General features: G+C 47.2%; 1 protein-coding gene across 5 annotated transcripts in view; it reads right to left on the bottom strand.

Annotated features, from left to right (window-relative positions):
* The window catches only part of NIPAL3 (NIPA like domain containing 3), a 429,324-nt gene that overhangs the window by 25,832 nt on the left and 388,059 nt on the right, over positions 1-15,433 (bottom strand). For all 5 annotated transcript variants that reach the window (XM_069622701.1, XM_069622704.1, XM_069622703.1 and 2 more), the window contains one exon: positions 128-222. In XM_069622701.1, coding sequence (XP_069478802.1) covers positions 128-222 — 95 coding nt within the window. The remainder of the gene's footprint in view (positions 1-127; positions 223-15,433) is intronic.

Raw genomic sequence — 15,433 nt, 5'->3', positions numbered from 1 at the left:
TTTCTGGGTTTACAGATATGTAAGCAATTCTTTAAGGTCATAATATTGTAGAGGGCTCTCATTGCTAGAATTCATGCACATGTGACAGCGACATTTCGAAAATGGTCACTTTTCATCAAGCACTTACTAGGCATATTATCCAATGACAGATAGGGCTCAAATGCTCTCAACTTTTTCCTGGTTCTTGTAATGAGGAAAACACCCAAAAACGCAATCAGACACCTACAAAGAAAGTAACGGAATATGAAATTGGCATAGCAACCTACAGCTTTTGTTATGACAGTGTCATCCAGGAAATCTAAAGAAAAACATGCATTTCTGATTGCAATTAAATGTACATTTATTTATATGAAGAGTCTGACCACAGAGTAAAACTTATCACAGTTTATGAAAGAGTGAAAAGAAACCAAGCTATGGTTAGCAAAACATGGACGTCTTAAGTAAATGTCACAGTGACTCTTTCTGTGGAGTTACTGGTTGTAGTAGCTCTAGTCCTTACTTAAGGTGCTTCACAGCTCTTTGGAGCTTAGATATACCAGAAGCATGGAACTCACATCTAAACATAACTAAAATAACAAATCATTCATGGCACCAAGCCACATAGAGTTCTCCCACAAATGTCCTACCACCCTCTGCAACATTCCCTCAGTTTAGACATGAATATAGAGTAATTTACCGATATATGTTGCCTCAGTAGACCTATGGAAGGCTTTTGATTACAGTTAATAGATGTTGTCTAGTGTAAATTGAGAAATTGGGGTATTCCCACCTGACCTCCTCTCATTAATAATAGATCTTCACAAGAATTCACATGTACACGTCAGTTTAGATGGGGAAGGACACTTACCGAAATCAATACCAACAGAAAGGGGGTTGAGGCAGGGGTGCATTCTTGCCCTCTGCCTCTTTAACCTCTATTTAGCAGACTTGAATAATGCTCTAGAAGATCAGGCTTTGGCTAGTCCTAAGGTTGGCGTCCACAGGTTTTGTTGGATTGCATGCATGGACAACATCCTACTTCTAGATTACACTCCACCAGGCTTCCAGCACCTATTGCTGGGTTTGGAGATCTATGCTGATAAGAACAATCTTATTATTAATCCAACAAAGTCAAGTAAAATGTGTTTTAGTAAACCCTTGAAAAACATAATATGCACAAAAACAGGTAGAAACTAGAAAGAATATATGAAATCAAATACTTGGGATTCATGTTAAATTCCCATCTGAAAATAGCACTAGTTTCCGAAGATGAAGTGAATAGTGTACCTGTGCGCCGCTCTAAAGTGAATTAGATACGTTTGGAAGGAGTATGTGTATCCTTGCTGCAGTAGCCCATCTTAGACTGATATTCACTTTAGTCAGCCTGAATATATGTTAGGCGATCCTCTGCACATCAGGCCTCCCCACATCAGAACACCGCTCACATTTCCCCAACATCTCCTCCTAAGCTTCGAGGCTCAAGTGATCCGGTGAACCCAGAGAACCGAAAACACCGTACCAGCTTTTGTGTAAGGGCTCGATTACAACCCTTTTTGCATTGGCAATTGCCTTGGAGAATCTATCGCAGAAGGGGCAGCTTTACGTCTTCACGTCGGTCACGTGATACAGGGTGGCGTTCCTCACGTGATCTTGGTGGACGTCACATGACCCGGAGATGTCACATGACCCAGGGACACTCAGTATAAAGGTCTGAGAGACAGAACGCTCATTGCTTCTCAGCTGGCTTCAGACCCTGTTTGGTGTTTCTACTTGCTCCTTGCTACCTTGATCACGGAACTCTATCTCGGACTCCCTCGGACACCCCTTTGTACCTTTGCTTGGAACTGTTTACCTGTTGCCGGATATTCGGACTGCACCTCGACTTGTCTTTGGATCATCCCTTGGTACCTTGCTGAACTACTACGCCTTTTCCCTTCCTGGGATTCAAGTCAAGCCTTATCTCCTACAGGTGGCTAACTCCTCAGCCACGCTAACCTGCGGTTCTACCATCCCAGGGACCGCTGCATCTTTTGAGCCTCGAACCTCCCTACTAGGTTATCTGGGTCTCCCTTACACCAGATAGGTAAGACACTTTAGATTCTTTTGTTTACCTGATTGTATTGTGATTGCCTGGTACTTAACCTCATTCCCTCTTGACAGCAGCATCGGTGTTCCAGAGGCTCCGTGGATCTGGGAAGACATCTCTCACCTGTGGCCTCAAGGGTCGCACAGCGGGTTTCTATTAGTTCCCCTGTGCGTCACTTGGGGACGGAGGTCTCATCGGTCTACACGACACTCAAGTCAGAACAGACTGAGAAGCCGTATAGTCGTGTTAGACGATGCAGGGATCCACGGATGAACCCATAGCTGCTTTAGTTCAGGCAATTACAGTATTAAGGGCAGATATGGCCGCCGCAAACACAGTGATCCATCAAAGGTTGGATTCCATACAGAGCGTTCAGCATTCCCTTCCTGCAGATCCTGAGTTTGGAGATGCTAGCTCCTCCACTACACCCCCTCCCTTGGCTACTTCTACAGTCCCAACTCCGATGATCCTCCCAACTCCTTCCCCCCTAGCTGCTCCTGAACGCTATCAAGGTGATCCCATGAAATTCAGAACCTTTGTTAATCAGTGCAAGTTACATTTCTTATGCAGACCTTTGGCTTTTCCTACGTCCACTGCTAAGGCCGCCTTCGCCCTTTCCCATTTAGCCGGAACAGCAGCCGCTTGGGCTAATCCCCTGTTAGAGAACAATAGCCCAGTCCTTTATGACTTTGATTTATTGGTCCTAGAAATGTCCCGAGTATTCGATACCCGACACAAGGCACAGTCTAGGGATTTGGAGTTGTTGGATTTGACTCAGGGTAAAAGGACTCTGATAGATTACATCACCCGGTTCAATCAGCTAGTTGCGGAAACATCATGGCCAGAAAACAAGCGGGCGGTGGTCTTTTATAGGGGGTTGAGTAACACCATGAAAGACGCTTTAGCAGTGATCCCTTCTATGCCTACTCAGTATCAGGAATTGGTTGATCTCGTCTTGCAGGTAGATGCACGACGATCGGAGCGTAGAGCTGAAATGGGGGCCTCTTCCCCTCCTACTCTTGCTAGTATTCCTGCTTCCAGTACTGAAGACCTATGCAAGTGGGAGGGTTACGTAGTCCTATTACAACATCTGAGAGGGAACGTAGAAGGGTGGATAATGCATGCTTTTATTGTGGCACCACTGGACATTTCGTGAAAGAGTGTCCTCGACGGCCCAAGAAGAGTCAGGTTTTTCGGACGGCTCGACCTTAGAACCGGAGAACAGGTCGAGTGTCCCGTCATCTTCTCCGGGTACCTCTTTTGCCTTTACTCGTGTTCAACCCATCTCTGTAAAGGCTACTCTATGTCCCTCTACAGGCCTTCTTCATGCATTCAATATCATTATTGATTCAGGTGCCACTGGTAATTACATAGATATTGATTTGGCCCATTCCCTCAACCTACCTTTAGTGGTAAAAACACGACCGGAACATGTCCAAGCCGTAGACGGCTCTGCATTAGTTTCTGGTCCTGTTAGACATCAAACCGCACCCCTCTTGTTGAACATACAAGAAATACACACAGAAACCTTAAGTTTTGATTTGATCACCACACCTCAATTCGGTATCATACTAGGGATTCCATGGTTACGTGAACATAATCCATTGATCAATTGGCAGTCAGGCACTGTACTCTTTGAGTCCGAAATCTGTCAGAATTATTGTCTCCCGGTCCATCAAGCCCCTGACACACCTTCTCGGGCCTTGGGAGCCTTAGCCCAACTCACACTGACTGTTGACGATCCAGAGGTTGTGCATTCACATACTGTTGGGGGGTTGGTATTTGGGATTCCGCCAGAGTACAGAGCATTCGAATCAGTGTTCGATCAGGGCTCGTCCGAGGTACTTCCTCCACATAGACCATATGACTGCCCAATCAAATTGCTTCCTGATTCCACTATACCTTCGGGCAGGATCTATTCTTTGTCCCCTTCGGAGGAACTGGCGTTGAAAGAGTATGTACAGAACGCCCTACGTTTAGGACACATCCGCCCCTCCACTTCACCAGCGGCAAGTCCTATCTTCTTTGTACCCAAGAAGGAGGGGGATTTACATCCTTGTGTGGATTATCGGCGTCTTAACGCTATCACTAAAAAAGATAGATATCCCATCCCGTTAATCACTCCACTTCTAGATCATTTAACACATTCTTCCATTTTCACCAAGCTTGACCTACGCGGCGCATACAACTTAGTACGCGTTCGCGAGGGAGACGAGTGGAAGACTGCTTTCTGTACTCGTTATGGCTTGTACGAATATCTAGTCATGCCCTTTGGCCTATGTAACGCCCCGGCCACATTCCAACGATTCATGAATGACATTTTCAGGGATATTCTGGATGTTTACATGGTTGTGTACTTGGACGACATCTTAATCTTCTCTCGTGATCTTGATGACCATGTAAAGCATGTCCGAGAAGTATTAACCCGTTTGAGAGAACATTCCTTATTTGCCAAACCTGAGAAATGTCAGTTCCATAAAACTACTGTTGAGTTTTTGGGTTTCCACATCACCCCTGGGGCGTTATCCATGAACTAATCTAAGGTCAAAGCAGTATTAGATTGGCCAGTACCTCAAACACTCAAATCCTTGCAGGCCTTTTTAGGATTCGCCAACTTTTACAGATGTTTCATTTCTTCCTTTTCCACAATTGTAGCCCCGCTCACGGCCCTGACTAGTCCTCAGGTACCATATCAGTGGCACAGGGAACAGCAGGAGGCTTTTGAGGCTTTGAAAACCGCCTTTACTACCACACCGGTACTTCAACATCCCAATCCTGATCTTCCGTTCATAGTTGAGGCGGATGCCTCTTCCTTTGCCCTCGGTGCGGTACTGTCACAAACATGTCCAAATACAGTCAAATTACATCCAGTGGCATACCATTCCCGTAAGTTTTCCAGTACTGAGTCTCATTATACCGTTACGGAGAAAGAACTCTTGGCTGTCATGGATGCTTTCCGTGTCTGGCGTCATCATCTTCTGGGGGCTAAACATCCCATCACAGTATACTCAGATCATCGGAATCTACAGGATCTGGCTTCTCTGAAATGCATTAATAGCAGACAGGTCCGATGGCATCTTTTCTTTTCCTCTTTTGATTTTCATATTAAGCACCGTCCTGGCACTTCACATGGGAAGGCTGATGCTTTGTCACGTTCCCCGGGGGGGGTCCAGTTGCCTACATTCCCCGACACTGTTCTCGGTAAGAGTCATGTGATTTGTCTCTGTACACCCTCATTGTCACTATTAGACTCGGTCCGATCCTGGACTAACAATCATTCTGACCAGTTACGAGAATGGGATCCAGTGTATTCTGATGGATTACCTTTCGTACATGAACGCCCGTTCCTTCCCACACCTGACACACGTAATCTGGCCCTTGAGTGGTCTCATGACGCTCCCTTTAATGCCCATCCCGGACAAGAGCGCACTTTAGATCTTCTCAAGCGTTGGTGTCGGTGGCCTTCTATGAAGCGAGATGTGGAGTGTTATGTCAGATCATGTGCAGTATGTGCTCAGGCTAAACATCAAAGGGGTCGACCGGTTGGGTTGTTGCTTCCGCTTCCGGTACCTCCCAGGCCCTGGCATACATTGACAATGGATTTCGTTACCGATCTCCCCAAGTCGAAAGGCTTTGATTCCATCTGGGTAGTGGTGGACACGTTCACAAAAATGGCCCGTTTTGTTCCTTGTAAAGGCATCCCTTCGGCCCCTGTCTTGGCGGACTTGTTTTTTGAACATGTGTTCATGCTATTCGGCCTCCCTTCGGTCATTATTTCCGATCGAGGATCACAGTTCACCTCTCGGTTTTGGAGATCCCTGACGAAACTATTGGGCATTGATACCAGGTATTCTTCAGCCTATCATCCTGAGACTGATGGACAGACCGAAAGGACGAATCAATCTATGGAACAGTACCTTCGTTGCCTTATATTGCAACATCAGACCTCCTGGTTGGCCGTTTTGCGGCTTGCGGAGTTCGCGTATAACAATGCGGCTCATTCAGCTACTGGTTATTCTCCTTTTTACGCCCTCTATGGCCAACATCCCAAGGTCTTGCCGGTCCCTGATGCTTCTAGTTCTTCGAATCCTGCGGCCACGACGTGTCTTAGGGATCTTTCTGCTATTCTTGCGAGTACAGTGGTTCATCTCACTGAAGCAAAGGCCTCTATGAAGGCCCGTGTGGATGGCAAACGTCGTGCTGCTCCCCCTCTGGTGGTGGGTTCTAGGGTCTGGTTGTCTTCCCGACATCTTCGCCTAGTGGGTTGCCGGAAGTTGCTGCCTCGCTTTGTCGGGCCATATGTGATCTCACAGGTCGTGAATCCGGTGGCTTTTCGTCTAGTGCTTCCCAGCTCTTGGCGTATCCATCCTGTGTTTCATGTCTCCCTCCTCAAACCTTGTCCTGACTCTGTCCGTCTTCGAACCCCTGTTGCGCCAGTGTCCTTGACCTCTCCTGATGTTTTTGAGGTGTCAGCCATTTTGGGGTCCAGATGGTTTAGGGGTAGGCTCCAATATCTGGTGGATTGGAAGGGTTACGGCCCGGAGGAGCGTTCGTGGGTTTCCGCCCCTGATCTGAACGCCCCTCGGTTGGTAGCCCGCTTCCATCAGGATCATCCGTCCTGCCCACGGGGTCGTGGGCCGTTGGGGAGGGGCTATGTTAGGCGATCCTCTGCACATCAGGCCTCCCCACATCAGAACACCGCTCACATTTCCCCAACATCTCCTCCTAAGCTTCGAGGCTCAAGTGATCCGGTGAACCCAGAGAACCGAAAACACCGTACCAGCTTTGGTGTAAGGGCTCGATTACAACCCTTTTTGCATTGGCAATTGCCTTGGAGAATCTATCGCAGAAGGGGCAGCTTTACGTCTTCACGTCGGTCACGTGATACAGGGTGGCGTTCCTCACGTGATCTTGGTGGACGTCACATGACCCGGAGATGTCACATGACCCAGGGACACTCAGTATAAAGGTCTGAGAGACAGAACGCTCATTGCTTCTCAGCTGGCTTCAGACCCTGTTTGGCGTTTCTACTTGCTCCTTGCTACCTTGATCACGGAACTCTATCTCGGACTCCCTCGGACACCCCTTTGTACCTTTGCTTGGAACTGTTTACCTGTTGCCGGATATTCGGACTGCACCTCGACTTGTCTTTGGATCATCCCTTGGTACCTTGCTGAACTACTACGCCTTTTCCCTTCCTGGGATTCAAGTCAAGCCTTATCTCCTACAGGTGGCTAACTCCTCATCCACGCTAACCTGCGGTTCTACCATCCCAGGGACCGCTGCATCTTTTGAGCCTCGAACCTCCCTACTAGGTTATCTGGGTCTCCCTTACACCAGATAGGTAAGACACTTTAGATTCTTTTGTTTACCTGATTGTATTGTGATTGCCTGGTACTTAACCTCATTCCCTCTTGACAGCAGCATCGGTGTTCCAGAGGCTCCGTGGATCTGGGAAGACATCTCTCACCTGTGGCCTCAAGGGTCGCACAGCGGGTTTCTATTAGTTCCCCTGTGCGTCACTTGGGGACGGAGGTCTCATCGGTCTACACGACACTCAAGTCAGAACAATATAAGAGCAATGCAGACATAGTTAGGTGAAGTACTGCGCCAGGATTATAGAAGAGCACCACTATCTTCCAGAAGGACAACTTCCACCTAAAAAAAGACTCTTAAATTAATCTAACCTGATCACCAAGAAACACTTAACTACGGGAAAAAAACAAATATGTTTTTCCACCAGATCATTTTAGAACATTATTGAAAGAAGGACTTTATCACTCAATTGTGCGCAGCCTAAGAGCCTACTTACAAGGAGTATCAGGATGCACCTGTACTTTAAGTACCTGCCAATACTTTTAAGTGACTTTATGACAGCACCAAAGAAATTAGTAAATATGTACAAGAAAAACAACCTGCAAAAAAAGGCCAGATGCTTTCAAAAATGGTTATAAATTGTGATGTAACAGTTTATTAATAATACATTGATGGAAAAATAACTGACTAATACAACAGATGTTTGTATCTATAACAGTTTCTTGATTGTTGAAACGCCTTGATAAAGGTTGATAAAAGGAGAAACATTTGCACGTGCCACCATCAGATTAATGTTGGCTCAGAAATAGGGCTCGAATAAGGCCTAAACGTTACTTAGGACTGAAATACAATAACTAATGAATCTAAATGGACACTGAATAAATTAATTTTTTATAAAACTATTTTGTTTAGACTATTTCTAATCCTGGCGCAGTATGAAAATAGCACTAATTGAGAATACATTTGTTGGGAAAATTGACCAGATGATTTGTCAAATGAAAAGCCTGATGAGACGATATTGCAGGTTTGGTTATTCATAATACCCTTAATTAAATCATATAAGGGGAAAGTTATTCCGACACTAATTTATGGTATGTACTCAATGCTGAAGGAGGGCTCCAGTATCCATCTTGGAGCCTTAGAAAAGGAGATGTCCGAATTGCTAATGAAATGTTGAAGATCTGGCAGAGAATCCAATTGGTGTTAAAAAAGCTTTACAGTGGATTGGATCAAGACGATTGATGTTGTACATACTTTTAAATTACATGATATCTTTTCAATTCTGGACAAACCAGGAGGAATTTTACCAACATATCTAAGAACATTTCAAGGGGAATTTTACCAACATATCTAAGAACATTTCTGAATGCTAATAGAAGTGGTGATTTCCTTAGATTCTGAATTAATTTATTACCACCTAGGCAACTATTAGCATTGTGTCAGAAAGACCCAGAAGTTAGTGGTGGTTGTATTTATGGACAAGAATAGACATTAGATCATATTCTATTAAAATGCACAGGAACGCTAGTCAGAAGAATCAAGCTGCTTGAACGCTTTGTGAATAATGCGGAGTGGTTGGAAACTGAAGAATTTTGGTTGAGATTGTCCTCTTGGAATGAAACTGCTTTGACTTTGGAGATAATTTGTTGGATGAATTTGGCCTTTTGCATTTGTATACTGTAAAAAATTAATATGCTCAGAGGACTGGTTAGGTAGAGACTTTGGAATTCTTAACACTAAACAGTTTTTAATTTATGCGGAATGTGATGAATTTGTTTGTATATATGTTTGTGATTATATATGAAAAGTCATATGACTATCACATTAATAATAATTTTTAAAAAAGAGGACAGGAATCTGCACAGTATGTAAATCTAACTAATGCACAATGCAAAATAATGCACTGTTTACCACTTAACCACTTCAATTGATGGCAGAAGTAGAAATACACAAAGGTAAGGAGAAGGAAGAATGCAGTTTAATTATATGATATGGCATTTATAACGCACCTGTACACAAAATGAGATTCCAAATAATGGTATTTTATGTTCATAGTACTTTGTTTATAGTAAGTTTGTTTATAACTTGCCTGCATAAACCAAAATCAGCATGGTACACTGCAAGGATTTGTATTCAGCTCTCCATGGGCATTCTCAGAGAAGTGACGCTTTCAGCGTCACTTCACTGGCCTTTTTGCTCATTTATTACGAACATCTCAGCCCGAGGGAGGGATTGGGGGGGGGGGGGACACGATACCACTTGGGGGGGGGGGTTGAGTGCTCAGTTTTTATGGTCAGTTGGGCGGGTCTGACGGGGGGGGTGGAGCTCCACTCAACCTTGTCTCTACTGATCAGGTAGCTGCAGAATTCTGTCCAAACATTTTTGGGACGGGAAGACATAGGCCGGGAACCGATATATTCTTCTTCACACATTTGTACCCAAGTGAGGGCTTTCAACCACATTTCGAAGGTGGGGGAGGAGGGTGCGACGCTTCCAGCATTGCAATATGCATCTCTTGGCTACAATGGTACTTACATTTAGAAACTTTGACATTGCCCTGTCATTTTCCCCAGCCCAAATTCCGAACAGCAGGGCTTATGGGTCCAGAGCTACTTGGGACTCAATTATCTATGATAGCGCCTTTGTTACCTCCGTCCAGAACGTGTTTAAACCAGCACAGGACCAAAACATATGTGCATGGTCTGCCTCTTAAGAGTTACATTTCGGGCATGTATGGGTCGAAGTACCTGTGAATTTTGCAACGCTGTGCGGTGTGTAATAGAGTCTGTTGAGGAGTTTGTACTGTATACAACGGAATCTGGCAGTGAGGGAGACTTTGCGCGTGTGCGCACACATCTTGCTCCACATCCCCTCTGTGATTACCGTTCTCAGCTCCCTGGCCCATGCCTCCCGTGGTTTAAGGGATACGTCCTTTATTTTTGCCAGCTGCATTTTGTATAGGGAGGATACAATGCCCCTGCACCCTGTGGAATTCGCTATGTATTGGAGTTCAGGTGAGTCTGGGGGTTTGTCCGGGTACGAAGGCCACATTGCCCGTACTGCCGCTCTTAGCCTGAAATATTGCAGTAGCTCAAGCGCAGAGTTGGAGTGTGTGGGTCGCCATGTTTGGGGGGTGATGAATGTGCCATCGGGGTATAGGTCAGTTAGGGCTCGGTACCCCAGGTCTTCCCAGTGTCGCGAGAAATGCTGGTCGTGTGTGGGGGCAAGTCCAGGAAATTGTCATATGGGGAGTCATTTGTAATATGGGCAGTGGCCTTGTTCAGAGTGCAAAATGTTCTTCCATGCTGTAATCGTGGCGGCCACAGGGTCTAACTGGGCGTCTGTTTGGAATGTGCAGTGTAGTAGTAAGGTCATGTTAGTTCCATCCCCTGCAAGCTTCTCCAGTTTGACGTGAGGGCGCGGATTCAGGTATGTGTACCAGTGAGTTGCGTGTTGGGCCTGTGCTGCGTTCCAGTATAAAGTTAGGTCAGGGGCTGTGAAACCCCCTTTTTCATATGGCAAGGTCATGTGCTGCCACTTCTTGCGGGCCGCTCTGGAATGTCAAAGGATATGGGCACACGCCAAATGGAGCCTCTTAAAATATTGCTTCCCGGCCCATATTGGTACATTGGCGAAGACATAGAGGAGCTTGGGGACCACAATCATTTTTATCAGGGACAGCCTGCCCGCGAGGGTCAATGGGAGATTGCGCGATTTGAGCATTTTGGATTCAATGAGCTGAGCTGTTGACTCGTAGTTGTCCACTAGTAGTGAGGCTTTGGTCAGTGATACTTGCACCCCAAGGTATCTAATGCCACCTGGGGACCAGCGTAGGGGAAATTCGCATGCCGGTTGCTGGGTTGCTATAGTGAGAGGGAAGATTTCTCATTTAGAATAATTGATGGTGAAACCTGAGTACGTGCCTATTTTGGTTATGTCTCGGATGATCGGATCTAGGTGTGTGGAGGGGTTTCTGACGTATAGAAGAACGTCATCCGCGTAGAGCGAGATGATTTCTGGCTTGTCCTGTAGGCGAATGCCCTTGTTGGTGTGTCGATCCCTGACGTGGTCCGCCATGGGCTCGATGGCGAGCGCAAATAGGATGGGGGAGAAGGTGCATCCCTGACGGGTGCCCCTGTGTAGCGCAAAGGGAGAGGAGGTAACAGAGTTGACTAGCACCCTGGCCAATGGTCTGTATACAGTAGTTTTATGTAGGAGAGCATGTTCGGTCCCACTCCCATTTTTTCTAGCAGAGCCCATAGGTATTTCCATGAGACCATGTCAAATGCCTTTTGTGCATCCAGTGCGACCGCCACTGCGTCAGCACTCGGATCGATTCTGGACATCACGTTAAATAGGCGGCGGAAGTTGAGTGCTGTAGAGCGGCCAGGAACAAATCCACTTTGGTCAGCATGGACTAGGTGGGGCATGAGTGGGAGGAATCTGTTGCCAATTATTTTAGCGAAAATGTTTGTATCCGTGTTAATGAGCGATAGGGGCCTATAGGACCCACATTCATCGGGGGGCTTCCCCGGCTTGGGGAGGACTGTTATTAGGGCCTCTCTTAGGGAGGCAGGGCATGTAATCTGAGTGATTCGGTCCAGACCCCGAACAGAATGGGTGCTAGAATAGCAACATGTTCCTGGTAGAACTCGGATGTGAGCCCGTCAGGGCCCGGGGCCTTGTTCTTAGGGAGGTCTGAGATTACCTGAACGATCTCTTTTAAGGCGATCGGGACATCAAGTTGTACCTTGGCTTTGTGAGAGATGAGGGTCATGGGAATGCTTTCTAGTAGGTCGTCCAGATCGTGGGCTGTATTCTCTGGCCGGGGGCCATATAGATTGGCGTAAAAGCTAGCAAAGGTGTCGATGATGGCTTGGTCCGACCAGTCTCTTAAGCCCCGATCGTCAATAATGGTATCTATACGGGTCTTGCCACCCTCCACCCGCACCAACCTGGCGAGGGTTCTTCCCGGTCTGTCTCCCTCCCCATACCTTCGGACAGCCACAGGACGGGCATGGTATCGTACCTCACTTAGGACGTGGGACTCAAACAGCTCCAGCTCTGTTCTGATCTTTGCCAGGGTTGCCAGGTCTGGTGTGGAAACGTACTCTTGTTCAAGGGTTTTGAGCTTGGTTTCGGAATTGCTTTAGGCCTGCCTTATAGCTTTGAGGACCCCCGCCTCTCTCGAGATACACATCCCTCTGATGTATACTTTAAATGCCTCCCATCTGGTCCCTTCGGAGGTGTCAGACGTGTTGTTGTTTTCAAAGAACGTGTTTATGTCTGCTATTATCTCGGCCTTGAAGACGATGTCCGACAGAGCGTCAGATTTAAAGCGCCAGGCGGGTCGGGCCGTCAGAGTATTACCCATATGGATTTGTAGTAGCACAGGGGAGTGGTCAGAAAGCGTGCGCGGGAGGATACTGACCTCAGAAACCCTGCCCACACGGTTCCCGGACAGGAGAACATATCAATTCTTGAGGAACTGTCATGGACCGTTGAATAGAAAGTATACTCTCTTTCCTGGGGGTGGAGCGTTCTCCACACATCGTGTAGATTCAGGGAGCGCATTTGTGTATGGAGCCGCTTGGCAGCGCGGGAAGTGACCCTGTGGGTGGTGGTCGTTCTATCTAGGACGTTGTCAAGTATAAGATTCATGTCGCCTCCCCATATAATGGGGACTTCCACATATCTCATAAGGATGGTGGTTATTGTGTCTATAAATTCGGGGGAATCTGTGTTGGGGGCATATGAGTTAACAGGCAAACATTCTTTGTTAGCTAGAGTGCAGTGGAGAATCACATATCTACCATCTGTGTCAATGTGAATTTTATAGACTTGTGAATGAGAGTAAGAACTCCCCTGGCCTGAGTGGAATATTGAGTATGGTATCTATTGGGGCCCCAGGTTTGTGCAAGATTTGATGAGAGAAGTTTCAGCGCGTGTGTCTCTTGCAGTAGGAGTACCTTGATCCCATGCCTCTGTGCGTATGCCGTGATCCTACGGGACTTTGCGAAGTTTGTCAATCCCCGGACATTCCATGTCAGCATTTTTATAGCCATGCCGACAACTTATGGGACATCCCTAGTTTAAAATCTTTCTCTGAGTGCCGCCATGTGCGCTGCAATGACGTGAGGATGCCTTGTTTTAACCCCGGTCCCAACCTTTCTGCCATTTTCAATACACCATTCCCCAACTTTGCCATCCCCCACCCTCACTGCTCGGTACCAACTAGCAGTGTGACAGTGCCCACCCCCGTAGCGATCATCTGTGCGCCATCCCCAACTCGGGCTTAAACACAAACACTCCGTTTTAGGAGACATTGCAGTTGCAGTGGGGGCTGCTGCTGCCGTCCGACCCACCTTTGTTACTATCGGTATGATGGAACATCATTAAAATTTTGGCTCGGCTGATGAAAGTAAGGTTACGGAGAGAGGGCACACATGTAGTAGAATGGCAAGGGATAAGCTGCTACTGCCTTGGGGTGGTGTATGACAGTACTGCTTGGCTGTCCGTGGTCGGGCCCCGTTTGAGGTGATACAGTCCAGTGAGTTGAAGATGTATCCCCTTCGAGGAGTCGTGCTCTTGATATGCTGATGTTTGGCCTGTGTCGGCCCAAGATGGGTGATGAGGGGGGGGTACAGCAGCACGCCAGGTGGCAGTTCACAGGTTGACCACATACAGCAAGACACCGCGCAAGGGGCCGGCAGCCCTGGAGTTAGTCGTTGATCATGGGGTCCACTAGTGGGATTTGTGCCTCGATGAACTTGACCGCCTCGTCAGGGACCGTGAAGAAATAGAGTTTGTTGCGGTGGGTGATTTTTAGGTGAGCAGGGAATAGCATCGCATGCTCGTTTTTCCTGTCTCTTAGCATTTTCTTTACCCCTCCAAATTGACGTCTTTCCATCTGCACCCCCACAGAAAAGTCAGGGAAAATCCTCATGATTTGTGAGTCCAGCCTTAGTTCCCCTTTCTCTCTGGCCAGACGGAGTATGTGGTTTCTGTCCTTGTAACTCAACAGCTTTGCGATTATCGGCCTTGAGAAGTCTCCCGGTTTGGGCCGGGGTGCTAGCGAGGGGTGTGCTTTTTCAACTGTGAAGAATGGTGAGAGCGCAGGATTGTCGAGGAGATATTTGAGAAGTTGTTCGACCGCGTGTTCCATACAACCTTCTAGCGCAGATTCGGGGACCCCCACTATGCGAATATTATTTCTCAGAGACCTCGATTCAAGGTCGTGACATTTGGCTTTGACCTGTTTCATGTCACGGACAAGCTCAGTAACTGTGTTTTGCAAGGTATGAACGTTGTCTTCATTGGTTCCGATTCTTTGCTCCGTTTCTGTGATCCTGGCCCCATGTTGGTCGAGTTTAGCTCTTAGGGAGGCAACATTAGCGTTGATGTCATCCAGCTTTTCATGAAAGGTTGCAAAGTTTTTGGCCATAGACTCCATCATTGCCGTTAGGTCTGGTTGTGGGGGGTCCGGCACGACGTCGCTCTCCTCCAGTGCTGCAGAGGTGGACGGCTGGTCCGCCCTGGGCGCCGCCTTGGAGAACCTATCCATGGCGCCTACCTTGTTAGCGCCACGCAACCTGTTGGACATTTCTGTAGTGGGGAACTGCGTCCAACCTGGCGGGGTTAGTGGTGGGTGCAGGCTAGGGCCTCCACAGAGAGGGTGGAGGTGGGCCGGCGGTTGTGACGTGGAGTTAGCTTGAATTTGGTGGCAGCGGTAGTGCTCGCCAGGGAGGAGGTGGCTAGTTCGCCGTTAGACCACAGTGACGGAGAAGCACTGAGCAGGTGTAGCTGTATATTGCTGGACTCCGCAGGTGTCTCGCGGCGGTCGCAGGCCCCTTGGATGGAGAAGTATATACAACAAAAGGGGTACTGGTAACGCAGGGGACGGCCCCTAAAACCTCATAGGGAGTTAAGTCCTGTATGGGTCCTATTCCCGAAATAACCTCATTGGTTATGTAGAACACTACACCCATTTGTATATTTCAAAGTCATAACCTCACATAACAATTGAGTTTTGTGTAAAATAAAAAACATATT

This window comes from Ambystoma mexicanum, chromosome 11 (genome assembly GCF_040938575.1).
Source record: "Ambystoma mexicanum isolate Mex_15411 chromosome 11, UKY_AmexF1_1, whole genome shotgun sequence".
In the NCBI taxonomy this organism is placed as follows: domain Eukaryota; kingdom Metazoa; phylum Chordata; class Amphibia; order Caudata; family Ambystomatidae; genus Ambystoma; species Ambystoma mexicanum.
This window is presented reverse-complemented; position numbering and strand designations above follow the sequence as displayed.